The sequence below is a fragment of the Ceratotherium simum genome, chromosome 24 (assembly GCF_057802395.1).
Source record: "Ceratotherium simum simum isolate JZ-2026a chromosome 24, ASM5780239v1, whole genome shotgun sequence".
NCBI lineage: Eukaryota > Metazoa > Chordata > Mammalia > Perissodactyla > Rhinocerotidae > Ceratotherium > Ceratotherium simum.
In genome coordinates this window covers 44,739,534-44,752,627 of record NC_141923.1, presented here as the reverse complement: position 1 = coordinate 44,752,627, position 13,094 = coordinate 44,739,534, and the positions used below count along the sequence as shown (strand labels likewise).

The 13,094-nt window shown below is 49.7% G+C and overlaps 1 protein-coding gene across 3 annotated transcripts; it reads right to left on the bottom strand.

The window, feature by feature from the left end:
- Window positions 1-3,024: 3,024 nt before the first annotated feature.
- On the bottom strand, window positions 3,025-12,553 carry OTX2 (orthodenticle homeobox 2). Of its 3 annotated transcripts, none has more exons than XM_087448452.1 (4): window positions 12,443-12,553; window positions 7,696-7,911; window positions 6,553-6,728; window positions 3,025-4,675 (listed from the first exon to the last, which is right to left on the bottom strand). In XM_087448452.1, the coding sequence occupies exons 2-4, from the start codon at window positions 7,790-7,792 to the stop codon at window positions 4,055-4,057; spliced, it is 894 nt and encodes a 297-aa protein (XP_087304578.1). In that variant the 5' UTR covers window positions 7,793-7,911; window positions 12,443-12,553; the 3' UTR covers window positions 3,025-4,054. The 3 variants fall into 3 exon arrangements, with proteins under 3 accessions (XP_087304578.1, XP_087304579.1, XP_004426245.1); XM_087448453.1 differs by lacking the exon at window positions 12,443-12,553 and adding an exon at window positions 10,482-10,852; XM_004426188.2 differs by lacking the exon at window positions 12,443-12,553 and having other exon boundaries at window positions 6,553-6,704; window positions 7,696-8,014.
- Window positions 12,554-13,094: the final 541 nt, after the last annotated feature.

Here is a 13,094-nt window from a genome sequence, read left to right as displayed (position 1 = left end):
AGCAAGGTTTTCACCGGGTGTTAGGCGCGGGTTCAGACACGCGGAGTGCCGCCGGGGCCGCCCGAGCGCCCGCTTCTGGTTAAGTGGAGGCGGGCGCGGGCCTGCGCCCCCGCCTTGCAGGTAACCGGAACTCCGCGGCGCTGTCCCGGACGCCGAGGGTACCGCTTTCCTGTTCCAGAACAGCCTCGGGCCTTCTGGGCCATTGAGTGCTGCGCCGGGTCCAAAAGGAAAAGATAGACCACTCGGTTAAAAAACGAAATTCAGAGGGGTAGGAGAACAGGGGTGAGCCAACGGTAGTGAGCATTCCTCAGGAACCCCTGAGCCGCAGCTCGGAGCCGAGCGCCCCGGGAGGCGGGCAGCCCAGTACAGCTCCCCAGCCCAATAGCCGCGGCACCTCTGTCCGGGGAGGATCTCCGGGGTCCAGGTCAGGCCCAGCTGGACCCGCGGCGGAGCCGCGTCCGCCCGGACCCGCGAGGCCGCAGGTGCGGCGGGAGCCCCGTTGTGAGCCTCACCCGGCGCCGGGTGGGAGGCCCGCCGTCTGCGGCGCCTCCCCCGGAGACGCGGGCAGCAGGAGGCCCGGGACCCCTCCCGGCCCGCCGGGCCCAGCTTGCTGTCCTCTTCTGGGGTGTCGACCTCGTGCCCTCCGCGCAGGGCGCTCGCCTCCGGCCGGAGTACACGCACACCCCGGAGCCGGCCTGGCCCCGAACCCCGCCGGGCCGGGGAGAAACCCGGCGATGGGGGCCCAGGTCGCGGCCGGTCCGGAGCCCGACCTCAGGCTGGCGGCGCCCCGACTTTTCCGTGGCCATCGCGTCCCGGGCGCGGCGCGGCCTGAGGACTCGGCCGCGCCAGGGGCTGCGCTCTGCAGGACCCCGGGTTCCGACCAGAGCCGGAGCCAGGCCAGAGGGAGAGGGGCCCCGGGGGACGAGAGCCTGACTGTCGCCCGGCGCGGCCCAGAGGGCCGTCCAGCCTGCGGGGCCGACTTGGGCCTCGCCCAGCCCGGGCTCCCCGGGGCAGGGGTGTGAGTGCTGTCCCGGCTCGCTCCGATCGGGCGGTCAGGATTTCGAACACAGCTCCGGAAGGTCGCGGGGTTCGGGGAGAGCCGAGCCGTCTCCCGGCCCGCCCTCGGCCCATGCCCCGCATCCCGCCCGGGCTGTGCGGGTGAGGCTGGGACGCCCGCGGGAAAGGTGACTGGAGGGAAGCGAGAGCGAGGAGTTGAGGAAATGGCCCGTTATCTAAAACTCCGAGGTTTCGCAAGCCGGAACTTAATTGACTTGATTGAATTTCTCTTCTTATCTATGAAGGGAAGAAACACTCCCAAGGTGAAATACAAAGGGTCAAGAATCTTTGTGCGAAAGATAAAGGTTTAGGGCAACAGATCTTTGCAAAGCAAACTATTCCACCCTCACCTCCGCCCCCCAAAACGAAGATCATCCTGCTGTCTCGTGTCGTTGTCAGTTGCCAATATGCAGATGAAGTAGCTCCCTGACGGCTTGGGAGGGTGGCGTCATTTCAGCACCAAGTATCATCACGTTGGGCTCAGCTTTGTGAAGCCTAGTCTTGACTAGAAGGGTGATCAGAACTCCCTCGATGTCTGTAAACCGCCGTCTTGCTCCCCGCCCCTTTCCCTCCCTCCATTGCCTGCGGTCACGGAGAATTCATTTCTACTTCGCCGTCAACTCAAAGGGATTTAACTCCGTGGTTTGTTAAATGAAGTTGTGCAAAGGTGATAGAAAAATTAGTTTCAGAGGGTGCTCAGCGCCTTTTTCTGACTCCTTTATTAAAGTATCGGGGGAAAAACCTAACTGCGTAATTTGCTGAGTAGTCTGATGTTTCTCATTATTACTGTTTTTAAAGAGAGGGTGATCTTTCCTGACCCTTAGTGGGGCATCCTGAAAACTAAAGGCAGTGGTGAGAAATTACTTTGGATCTGCTTTACTGTTGCATGAGAAAAGATGGGAGAGTAAGACCCAGAATCTGGCAAACTGTAAATGAAATTCTCTCTCCAGCCCCAATTTCACTTCAGTGTAAACTACAGTCATGTGAGTATGATCAGTAGGCCCTGGAAAATCTGGCCATTAAGTTTTGCCTCGAGTGTTGGGTGTAAGCTGTTGCATTTCCTTTAGCAGTAGAACAAAAACAATTAGCTTATTAGGCAAGATTATGTAAGGTTCCACAGAGCATGTGCAGCCAGGGACGGAAAAATTAAATAGCCAGAAAACAAAATGGTTGCAAACTGCCAACCTTCATTTAAAAAGTTACAGTCAAGAGTCACTTAACTTTGGTCAAATTTAAGAGCACAAGAAGTTTAAAATGAAATTAAATATTGCTTTTACCTGAGGAGCGCGATGATCATTGGTCCATTTGTCTTTTCTGGTGATTGATTGGTTTACAAAATGCTGGCAGGACTGAGAAGGGACCTGTTTTTTTCCTCAGCACTTTCTTAAAAAAAAAAAAAAACTGACCAAGGTGCCTTATGTTCAACTACTGAAATTATAGGTTTTAAAACTTTTCTGAAACTCTTTTGTTCAGGAATAATTTCTGCCTGAATTGCTTTCAGATTCTGATTACATTCCCTCTCATGTTTACCTCAGATATTTTTTTTTTTTGGAAGTTAAAAAAAAAAATCCCCTTAATCAAATAAGAGAATAGAAACAAGGAATTCTTGTCATTCTCATTTTCTCTGAGGTACTATTTCTTCCCTTCTCGCTTACAAAATTGGTCTATGTTAAAACATACTAATAAAGTGCCTAAGAAATCATTGGGGTATGCAGCAGGGAGGGAAAAGCAATGATTGTTAGGCTCTCAATGTTCAATTTCAGAGCAATTCTGATGAAAGTCACAAAAAGTTTACATACCACAGTCTATCATATCTAGTTCATCCATAGATTAGACCAAAAAAGAAATTTAAAAATAAAGTTTGCTAATTTTCTCCCTGACCTAAGAAAAACATGTTTTGGGAAGGAGAGGCTGAAATGTGGGCTTCTCATTCATAAATAGTGGTGCAAAATTAAACTGGACCCAATGTTGTGCTAGAACCGTTTTAATATAATTATACATAATCTGCCAAATCCAGGAAGAAAAAGTTTATGCATATATAACTTTTCCAGTTAACATCTGCAAGCATAAACAACAATGATCTCAGTTTATAAATTCATCGGGGTCAGAGCAATTGACCAATGTCTCTTTACTGCTAGGCTTACCAACAGTAAATTACAGATGAACTAATGTCCTTTTGTTTCTCTTCTCTTACTCTCCTCGTCCAGAGACATTTTGTTGTAAAGTATCAGTGCAGCTCACCTCCAGCCAAAGGTAATCTTTTAAGATAAGTACTCAGTTGCTCTGAATTTTGCTTATAATTATAACCTATTTAATCACAAAAGAACCCCTGCAGAGGTGGAGTTCAAGGTTGCATACAGTAACAGGAGATCACAGTTTTGAAGTCTAGCACAGATTAAAAACCACAGATGTACCATTTATATAAGACACACACTGATTGTCTCTTAAACTACATATTGACTCCTTATGAACATTATTTTTTAAATAAAGTAGTGCATCTAGGACAATCAGTCGCACAATTCACACAGCCCTGAAAAGTTTTTCAGTGCCAGCTACCAGTTGTTCATGAAACGTGAGTGAGCTGAGACACTGTCCATTCCTAAGATTCAACCAAGGATTGGCTAAAACATTGGAACACCTCTGACTAAGAAGGCTATGTCCTTCCCTCCTTTCCCTCACAATTTAGTTTTGTTTGTTTATTTTTGGTGGTGTTTGGTAGCACATGGCTAGAATGCTTTTGATCACTTGGCGAATCAGAAAAACCAATGATCTAAAACTATGACAGGATCTTAAGTAGACGGGTTTGTCCATTTCAAGTTGCTGGTTGGTAGGCCCCTCAAAAGCTGTTCATTTTTCCTTCTATGCCTCCGGGAACATTGATCAGAAGATGAGTCTGAGCATCATCCCACCTAACTCTTTTAACCAATGCCTGGCTAAAACTGGAATGTCCAGCCCAGTATATTTAAAATTCACCCACAAAAAGAGGTTCTACAGGTCTTCACAAAACCTGGAATTTCCACGAGGATGTCTGATCTTTATAATCCAAGCAGTCAGCATTGAAGTTAAGCTTCCAGGAGGCAGTTTGGTCCTTATAATCCAAGCAATCAGTGGTTGAGTTAAAACCCAAGCTTGAAGCTCCGTATCCCTGGGTGGAAAGAGAAGCTGGGGACTGATTGAGATGGCTGGTGACTGCATTGGTACCCATGGGGCTGAGTGTGGCCCCTGGTCCAGGAAGCTGGTGATGCATAGGGGTCAAATAAGATCCACAGTCCATGCCCCCAAAGTAGGAAGTTGAGCCAGCATATCCTTGACTATAACCCGAAGCCTGAGTATAGGTCATGGGATAGGACCTCTGCATGCAGGAAGAGGAGGTGGACAAGGGATCTGACAGTGGGGAGATGGAAGCTGGGCTCCAGATAGATACAGGAGCACTGCTGCTGGAAATGGCTGGGACTGAGGTGCTAGAGGGGGGAGTGAATTGGCCACTTGTTCCACTCTCTGAACTCACTTCCCGAGCTGGAGATGTCTTCTTTTTGGCAGGTCTCACTTTGTTTTGACCTCCATTCTGTTGTTGCTGCTGCTGTTGGCGGCACTTAGCTCTTCGATTCTTAAACCATACCTTGAAAGGGAAAGAAACTTCTTTAATGTGGTTTCAATAACTCCTTAAGGACAAGAGTGGCTCCCAGATTATAATCTGTCCTACTCAGACAGATGAGCTAAGCAGACAATCTTTCCTGCCACTGAAAACCTATTATATGGGGTTCTCATATATGCTCCTGGAATTGTTAGAAAGTCAGTGAGGCTCTGTCTAAAAGCACTTGACCCTGCTTTACTTCTAGCTCAGAACAATAAAATTTAAGATAATCACCCAAATCAGATGGCTAAAAATTTTCCACCTCACTTTCCTCCTGTTTCACCTCAAATACACACATACACATAGACCCACCTGTATTTTGGAACACTCTTAACAATGGAATAGAATATTTCTATGTCTTTTGGAGGGAAACACAAGAAGTGAGGGAAAACAATTCTCTTGTTACATGCCAACAAGAACAGCCTAAATTCAAAGAGTTGACAGTCCATCTACCAGGGAGCAACTGCTAATATGGAGGTTGGCTCCATCACTCTACTTTTTGTCTCTTCTAGAATGACTCACAAAAGAAAGCTCCAAGAAGTGATCGCACTGAGGCAGGAGGTCTGAAGGCCACTACTTGCCAGAACCTTCTTTATGGTAAGTGGAATGACTTGTATGTACTCTGCTTTGAGCTTGAGGACAGACTTCTCTGCTAGTCTCAAGAGACTAGAGTCTGTGCCTTCAGGGTAGAGCCAGTCAGCACAGAGATTGTTTCCTGTATGGTGTTTGTTGGCTTGTCGACTTGCGCCTCTGCCTGCAACTTTGAAAATTCTCTTTACCAGGCCTGTTCATGTTCTGCAATGAAGGAGCTATGTTTGGTGTATAAGGGGGCTTATCAGAGAAACTACAGGCATTTTCTGGGCAACAAGTCCTTTGCTGTCCCCTTGAATGAACTCTCTATATCGGTGTCTTAACTGTGGTAAAAATGGTGCCACCAAGGCTGAGCCCAACATCACCAACCATTCAGAGCCATGTATTTTTTTTCAGTGAAGACTTTTGTTCAAGCCTTAAAAGTGCTAACTTCTTCCATCCTACTTTGAAAAAGCTTCTTTTCTGGTTTGCAGTTCACACTGACGTGTCCTAACTGAAGGGGAGTCCAAGGTGTGTGTATGGTTTGGGTGCTAATCATTCTTTCCAGAGAACTCTATAGGGGGCTTGCATTCCAGGAAAGTTGGAGTTCACTTTCCCTCTCCAGTTTAAGGTCAAGTTAAGGGGGACCAAGGGAAAACGGGAGGTGTCACGGGAGATATATTGATTATTTTATCTGCTAAATGGTTCAAAGCTATCAAATTCTGTTCAATCTGTAAGAAGTCAAAGAAAAGACTCTTATTGTGTAATTTCTTTGGTAAGAGCACCAGCTGCTTCTACAGCCTGGTGCTACCACCAAACTGAGGTGTGACCTTGAGCAATCATTTACTCTTCATCTGTAAAAATATTGGGACTAGCCAGGAGCTAAGTTTCTTTCACCTCCTAAAAGTAGATGAGAATGGGGGAAGATTTCCGTATTTAGGAAGGGGAGTATTAAAATATTATGTGACAGTCCTTGAAATCTGCTAAGGCTGGGCCTCTGTCCACCAGAGACCCAGGGGCTCTAGGACTACGCTTTATCACTGCAGCTAAATCGCCAGTCTTCCCCTGCAACCCGGGCCAGAAGACCGTTGCTTATAGAATTGGGTGGGGGTCGGGGGACAAAAAGGGGCCTGAGAAGACTTGCCTGGCCTCCACATGGAACGTTTTCAAGTTTCAAGCCTTCTTTTGGTCCTCTCAAAGACCTGGGACTCGCCTGGGTCCTCAGCCTAGGCCGTGCTCAGGGCAGGGGTGGCACGGTCAGGAAGGACGGTTCTGGCTACATCTGCCCTTACCTGCACCCTGGACTCGGGCAAGTTGATTTTCAGCGCCACCTCCTCCCGCATGAAGATGTCTGGGTACCTGGTCTTAGCAAACAGCGCTTCCAGCACGTCTAGCTGTGCCCGGGTGAACGTCGTTCTCTCCCGACGCTGTTTCCGGGGGGTGGCTGCGGGACAAGAAGCCCAGGGCCCTTTAGGGTGGGGGAGCAGTTTCTCAGTCATGGGGATCTCTGCGGGAGCTCCGACTCCCCCACCCCCACTCCGCCGCACTCCCTGGTCCTCCCAGCCCTTCAACCCAGAGCCCACGGAGGTTCTCCCCACCCCCTCCCCGGCCTCGGCTCCTGCGCGAACGCTCGGTCCCAGGACACACGCTGCCCCTTCCAGCGGAGCCCCACTCCGCCTGACGTCGGAGATGCTCCAGCCAGAGCGTGCCTTCGAAAGCTCACGAAACAAGTGACATAAAAGGAAGACAAAAATCCCAACACCCTCCAGAATCAACCACTAGACCACAACACAAAAAATCCATTCCGTGACTTCAAAGGATCCCCGAGGACCGGCAGCTCGGATTAATAGGGCGAATCTCGATCCCGCTCGAGATCCTGGTTTGTAAGACTCCAAGGGCCTTTGTTCCTCCATCTTTGAAATGGGGGCATATTTCATACTTCTCCTTCTACGAGGATTTTAAAAAACAGATCTGAGCGGAAAGGAAAGCGCCGGCACCCGGGGTAAGTCACACCTCTAGGGATTAGAGGCGGAGGGCCTGGGGGTCAGAAGGGAAGCCCAGGCTTGGCGGGGAGAATCGAGGAGACACCCGGCTTCTCCAGGAGCGCACTTCCAGGAATGGGGCTTCGAGATACGGACAGGGGTCTCTCGCCCAAGGGGACAAGGGCAGTAACCTTCCTCGCCCCCCTCCAATGTGTGTCCCCCATTCACTCCAGTTAAGAATAAAGCGATGTGCTTTTCCGCCAGCGTTGTAGATTCACCCCCTCGCTTCCCCCCAGCCCCTGTCCACTCCTCAGCAGGTAAATGTCCTGTGGCTCTGACTTGCTTTTCGGAAGGAAAACCCAGGGGGGACCTCGCCTGGAGCTGGGATGGGGGTGCTCCAGGGGAAAGGGCGTCACATCCCCGCGGGGCAGGCATGCCGCAGGGCTCACTTACCCGGGTAGCCCACCGAGGGGTGCAGCAAGTCCATGCCCGAGGTGGTCAGACTCAGCCCATTGACGGCGTAAGGCGGTTGCTTAAGATAAGACATCATGCTAAGGTTGTTTGGAAGCGCAAAGTCGGCCCAAATCTGGGGGACCCAGCCGGAAGGTCTCGCTTCGCCCGGGGCGGACAGATTCAGGGTCCTTGGTGGGTGGGTTTGGAGTGGTGGAACTAAGGGCAAAGCAAACAAACAGAGGTGCTGGTTTACTGCTTCGGAGGCAGCAGCTTTTCCACGTTCCACCACTAATTTAAAAAGAGCCCGGGCTACGTAAGGCAGAGGCTTTTAAAGGACTTGCAGATCTCCCCTCACCACCCCCAACCCCCCAGCTGCTCTGAAACTAGAGCGGATGGAGAGAGACCAGATAAACCTGTCTTCCCTACCCCCACTCTAAACTTAAAAAAAAAAAAAAGTACCCGAGGAAAGCAATTACAATCTGCCTTCCCCGAAGAACAAAACCCCACGCCTTCAAATGCACACATTGCATTCCTGTCCCTACATTTGCATAGGACTCATTGGCTGGCACTAGCTAATTGTCTCAAACAAAACTTGATTGGGGCCATTTGCAGAGACAAAGAACTCTTTGGCTAAATAAATAATGCTGATAACAAAGCCCATTGGTGAGAAACAAAGAAACAATTCAAGAAATCTACCTCTCCCCAGACTGTTGCCTTTCCGAGGCAGATTTTTAATTATCTTAGCTTTTTACCACTTTCAACTGCTGGGAACCTAAAATGTCAATGCATTTAACATCTAAAATACCAACTTGCTAATCGACAAACTTGAGAAAACTGCTCAACCACTATTATTCCACATTTGAAGTCGTTTCCAGTAATCATTTTCACCTAATTAGTAGTCTGGGTAATTAGATTTCAAGGTAAGTAACAGATTTATTAGGGTTTTGGAGAACCTTGATTATATGTGTCTAAAGAACGAAAGCTAAACAAACAGGTATTTAACTTTTAATGGACACCCATCAAATATTTAAACATACTGCAAAAAAGTCTTCAAGATTGGCACTGGCTTTCCTAGAAATTCTGAAGGAAAGTTAGAATCCCGCCAATCAGATAATGACAGGCCCCCGCATTTGCAAATAGAAAGGGTGCGCATTTGTAGTGCAAGGCACTTCCATGTCGATTTTGATGTGTGGAGGCTGGAGATCCTGCAGGAGGCAAATTTTCAGACATCTGAGTCCTCAGCAGCTACAGCAGTTTCCTGTTAACTCTAGCTCTCTTTTGCACATTTTAGTTTTGAAGAAAGTAGGTACACAAACACCCAAAGTTGTGAAACTAATAGAATTTCTCCCTACCTTTCAAGTGTCCTACAATCCTATAAGAAAAAGAGCTCAGGGAGGGAAAAGAAAGAAAAAGAAAAGTTATTTACTTCCTTCAGCTGAGTGTCTCTCACTCCCCCAAGCCAAGGGATCCAAAAGGGATGTTAATAGAGGCTGGCAGTTTGCAAGTCTGGCTTTTACTTTCCTAAAAGATGGCACTTAACCTGCAAAGATCTCTACTTTGCGACTTTGACAGTATGAGAGATTGTTTCAAAATGGCGGATACAAGATTAGGAGAAGTTCCCTCCACTTTTACAAAGGTCCTACTGAATTTTAAGGACTGTGGGTTTTCATATTTACATTGCTTAAGAGATCAAGACACAAAGTTCCACAAATGAAACTTGGTTACTGCAACTTCTTCCTGATTTAAATTCAAAGCACAAAAATCATGCTTTTCTACCCTCAGATCTAATTTAATGTAATTTTATAAATGCCGTTCTTGGAGGAGTTTGTATTATCTCATCAGTAAAACTAATTTAGTTGCTCTTACAACAAAGATTTGATGTTTTCTACTCTCTTTTCTTCTCCAGACACAGTTATCTGGAGGCTGTGAAAATAATATTGCTTTAAAATACAGTTATTTACTTGTTTAGATAGCCTCTAAGCAGGAGTGCTGTCTTGTTTAATACAATATTACTACGTTGAAAAGTTCTGAACTACTAACAGAAAAACTAAAACCACATAGGATGTACACACGAGAAATATGGAAGTGCTCTCACATGTGGAGCTGTACCCTGCTAGAAATGCCCGACACACCACACATTACAGCAGCACATTTCGACCTAAGATGCAGTAACAGACAGCACCAGGACAGAGGTCCTTGGAGCTTCTTTGCCCTTACCATGGCAAAATGGCTAAAATTCTCAGGATAGACCATTTTCGCTTTTACCACTGGATCCGTCTTTGAAAGAAAAAGACAAAAACGCCGAAAACAAAACTACGAGGTACTCTGAACAGCCAGCCTAGGTATGCACTCCCCAAAGAAGAGGCCGTGGGCCCTTCCATCTAACTTGCAAAGCGCTGCAAGGACGCATTTCTCCCTTGCTTTCTAAGCAGAGCGCAGAAGGGGAAAAAGAAATACCTTTTCAAAACTATAAACCTCACTATGACTGCTCATGAGGTGGCCCCTGGAGAACTCCTACCTAGAAGGAGCGGGCGGCGGTCGCGCGGCGAGTCCTCGCAGCCGGTGGGCGCCCGCACCTCCCGCGCGAGTGACTCTGTCCGGCGTGCGGCCCCGCAGCCTGGCGCCCGCGGTCCGGCTCCTCTGCCCGCCGGGCCACGCCGCCTTATATCTAACGGTCAATTCGTGCAATCTGTCGCTCCCCGCCCCTCCTCACCTCCCCCTCCTTGTTTTTTTTCTTCCAAAGAACCCATCTACCAGTTGCTGTGTCCTCGCTCAATAATAATTACCTCGTCCGAGAATTAATTATAATAAATGTTTTCTTGATAAACTAACGAGATAATCCGAGGGGCACACGTCCCTTAATTACAGGCCGCCGTGCTCAGCTCTGCTTCTCGTCCGGGCTGATTAATTTTCTGCATGATGGAAAGGAAACAAAACTACGCTGACTGGCGACTGGCCCGCGGCTCGGAAGACAACGACCAGGACGAGGAGAGACAGAAAACGTAGGGACGCGGGCGCCGTGGACACAGCCGGCGCGGGCCCCTCTCCGGCGAACTCGAGGGAAAGTTTCCGGCCTCGGGGACTCCAACAACGTGCCCCCCGCGAGGGAGGGAGGAAGAAACGTGCCAAAAGGGTTGGCCTTGACTATTAATTATGGCGAGGAGAAAGCCCTGAGTGAGCTCTGGGGGGTGAGGTCGGGTGTCTACCTTCCTTGGGGGGAGGAGTTTCCTCTCCAGCTCTTCTCTTGTGCTAATAACTTTTGGTGACGGGAAAAAGTCCCCAGGTGAGCAGGAGAAATCCTGACCCCGAGGCTTTAGGATGGGAGGGAGAGTTTCAAGGAGCGACTTCCCGTCCCTCCCCAAGTAATCCACCGCTCCGAGCAGCTCGGCCTTCTGTCCCTCCACTCCACTTCTGTCCGTAAGAGAAAAAAAGCCAACTCGGTGGAATGCTGACGGGGCACTTGGGTTTCAAAAAATGTGTCCTGAAATCGGACCAGGATTTCCAGGGTCACTTGAACGCATCAACACGAAGACTTCTTCGGAGTTTGCGGCGCGCCGCGTCGCCGAGGCCGAGTGCAGGCTGGGACCTTCCGGTGACTCTCCGTGGGCCGACCGAGAGCGGAGGCTGGGCCTCAGCGCACCCCTGGGCCCCGGCCCACGACATCCCGCTGCTACCCTAGCCTGGGAGGGGGGCGCGGGGGGGCGTAGGCAGGCCCCGCTGCCTCCCCGGTTCTAGAACCGCCGAGGGGCCGCCTTCCCCAACCGAGCGATTCCTGTCCCCGGGCCCGCCGAGGCCTCAGGCGGGGCAGGGACCGCTCACTGCCACTGCTGCCTGCCCCAGGTGCGCGTGGAGAGCTGCGCGGGGCGGGCCCGGAACCATCCCTGGCAAAGTCACATTGGAACACAACTCTTCTACTCTTGCTCGGCCTGGCGACCCACCGGTCTGGGACCACAACACCCATGGGGGGTTATTGCACTCCCAGGTTTTTACGGGGTGGGCGAGTGGTGATCAACAAGAAAAAGGAAACCTGGAGGCCTTTGGAAGAGGCTGAAAAGGGAGAGCGAACCCTGGTGAGCTGCCCTGGGCTGGGAGAGAGGTGGCCGAAAAGAGCGAGCGGCGAGCGCCGGGCCGAGGTGCTGCCGCCCTCCGCGCCTCCTCGGTTACCCGCTCGCGTTTCGTCGCCGGTTCATTAGGGACAGGTAGGGCTGCAGCGGCTGCCGCCCGCGCTCGCGGACCCGCGAGGGACCCGGCCCTAGCAGGCGCCTATATTATTATTATTATTATTATCCATCCATCTAGGTATATCTGCATCTTTTTGTCTCGCACTCTGCATACGTCCTTGGGATCAATCCAAATGACCCCAACCACATCTGAGGGCCAAAACGCGAAGATCACAGGGAGAAACCGAGAATGGGCGTTGACATAAAACAAAACCACAAACAAAACTCCTCCAAAACACCCCACGTTAGACTCGCAGGGTTTCCACGAGGTTTTGCGGAAGCGGCGACCCCAGGAGCGCGCTCGCTCTCTTCCTCCCACTCCCGCCCTCATCTCCAGATCACACATTTTTCGCAATGATCGTTATTACACCTCAAAAATGTATCAGAAAGAAATACACCAGCCTTTAGAAGAACTCCACGTTTGCAGAGGTGCATCGGTCGGTCTATTGGAGGTCCTGGGGTGATGGCAGACAGAGGGACACATAGATATGGATATAGACCGACAGACAAGGCAGACGGACACTTACCTTACAGCCTCACGGAAGGTTAGAAAAAAATCAAATTATCCTTCAAAATTCCAAATAGCCAGTTATCCTAAAAGAAATCAAGAGTATTGAGTTAGAAACCTTGCAGTCTTCACCCTTCCATAAAAAGTCAAACACAACGAAAAAAAATTTTTTTTAAAGAACAGAAAATGAGGAAAGTAGCTCGAGTTCGGACCGCGCGTGGGCCCTCTGCGATACATACAAAGTAGACGTGCGGAGGGCTGCTCTAGCGATTTTTATTTTTAATAACAGTGGGAGCTGAGTTGGAGCTGAGGTCGGTTCCGCTCTCAGGGAGATTTGCTGAGAAAGCGCCTCTCTGGCAACTTTTTGACGCAAACTCTCCAACCAATGGCAGGGAGAGAATGATTGACACATCTAAGCCAGAGGGAAAATAATAAAAACACACAACAGGGGGAGGAAAACAGGCCGCTGCTGCACGGGGGGACGAGCAGGCAACAAATCCAGGCCTCCGACATTACCAGAATGTTCTTGAAAGACACTGGGCTCTGCTTAAAATATACATTATGGGCCGGAGCGTGTGACTAATTGTATAATTACAATGATGGACAGGGAGGGCTCTCCTTACCTTCTTCCTTTCCTCCCTTCCTCCCTCCTCCCTTTTTTGTTTTGTTTT

What these genes read in the sequence shown, in the direction of transcription:
- OTX2 (XM_087448452.1), bottom strand. Translation starts at nt 7,792, where the DNA reads ATGATGTCTTATCTTAAGCAACCGCCTTACGCCGTCAATGGGCTGAGT. An exon ending in CCCCTCGGTGGGCTACCCGG is followed by an intron (nt 6,729 to 7,695) that starts GTAAGTGAGCCC and finishes CCCACCCTAAAG; the next exon opens with GGCCCTGGGCTTCTTGTCCC. An exon ending in TGCCCGAGTCCAGGGTGCAG is followed by an intron (nt 4,676 to 6,552) that starts GTAAGGGCAGAT and finishes TTCCCTTTCAAG; the next exon opens with GTATGGTTTAAGAATCGAAG.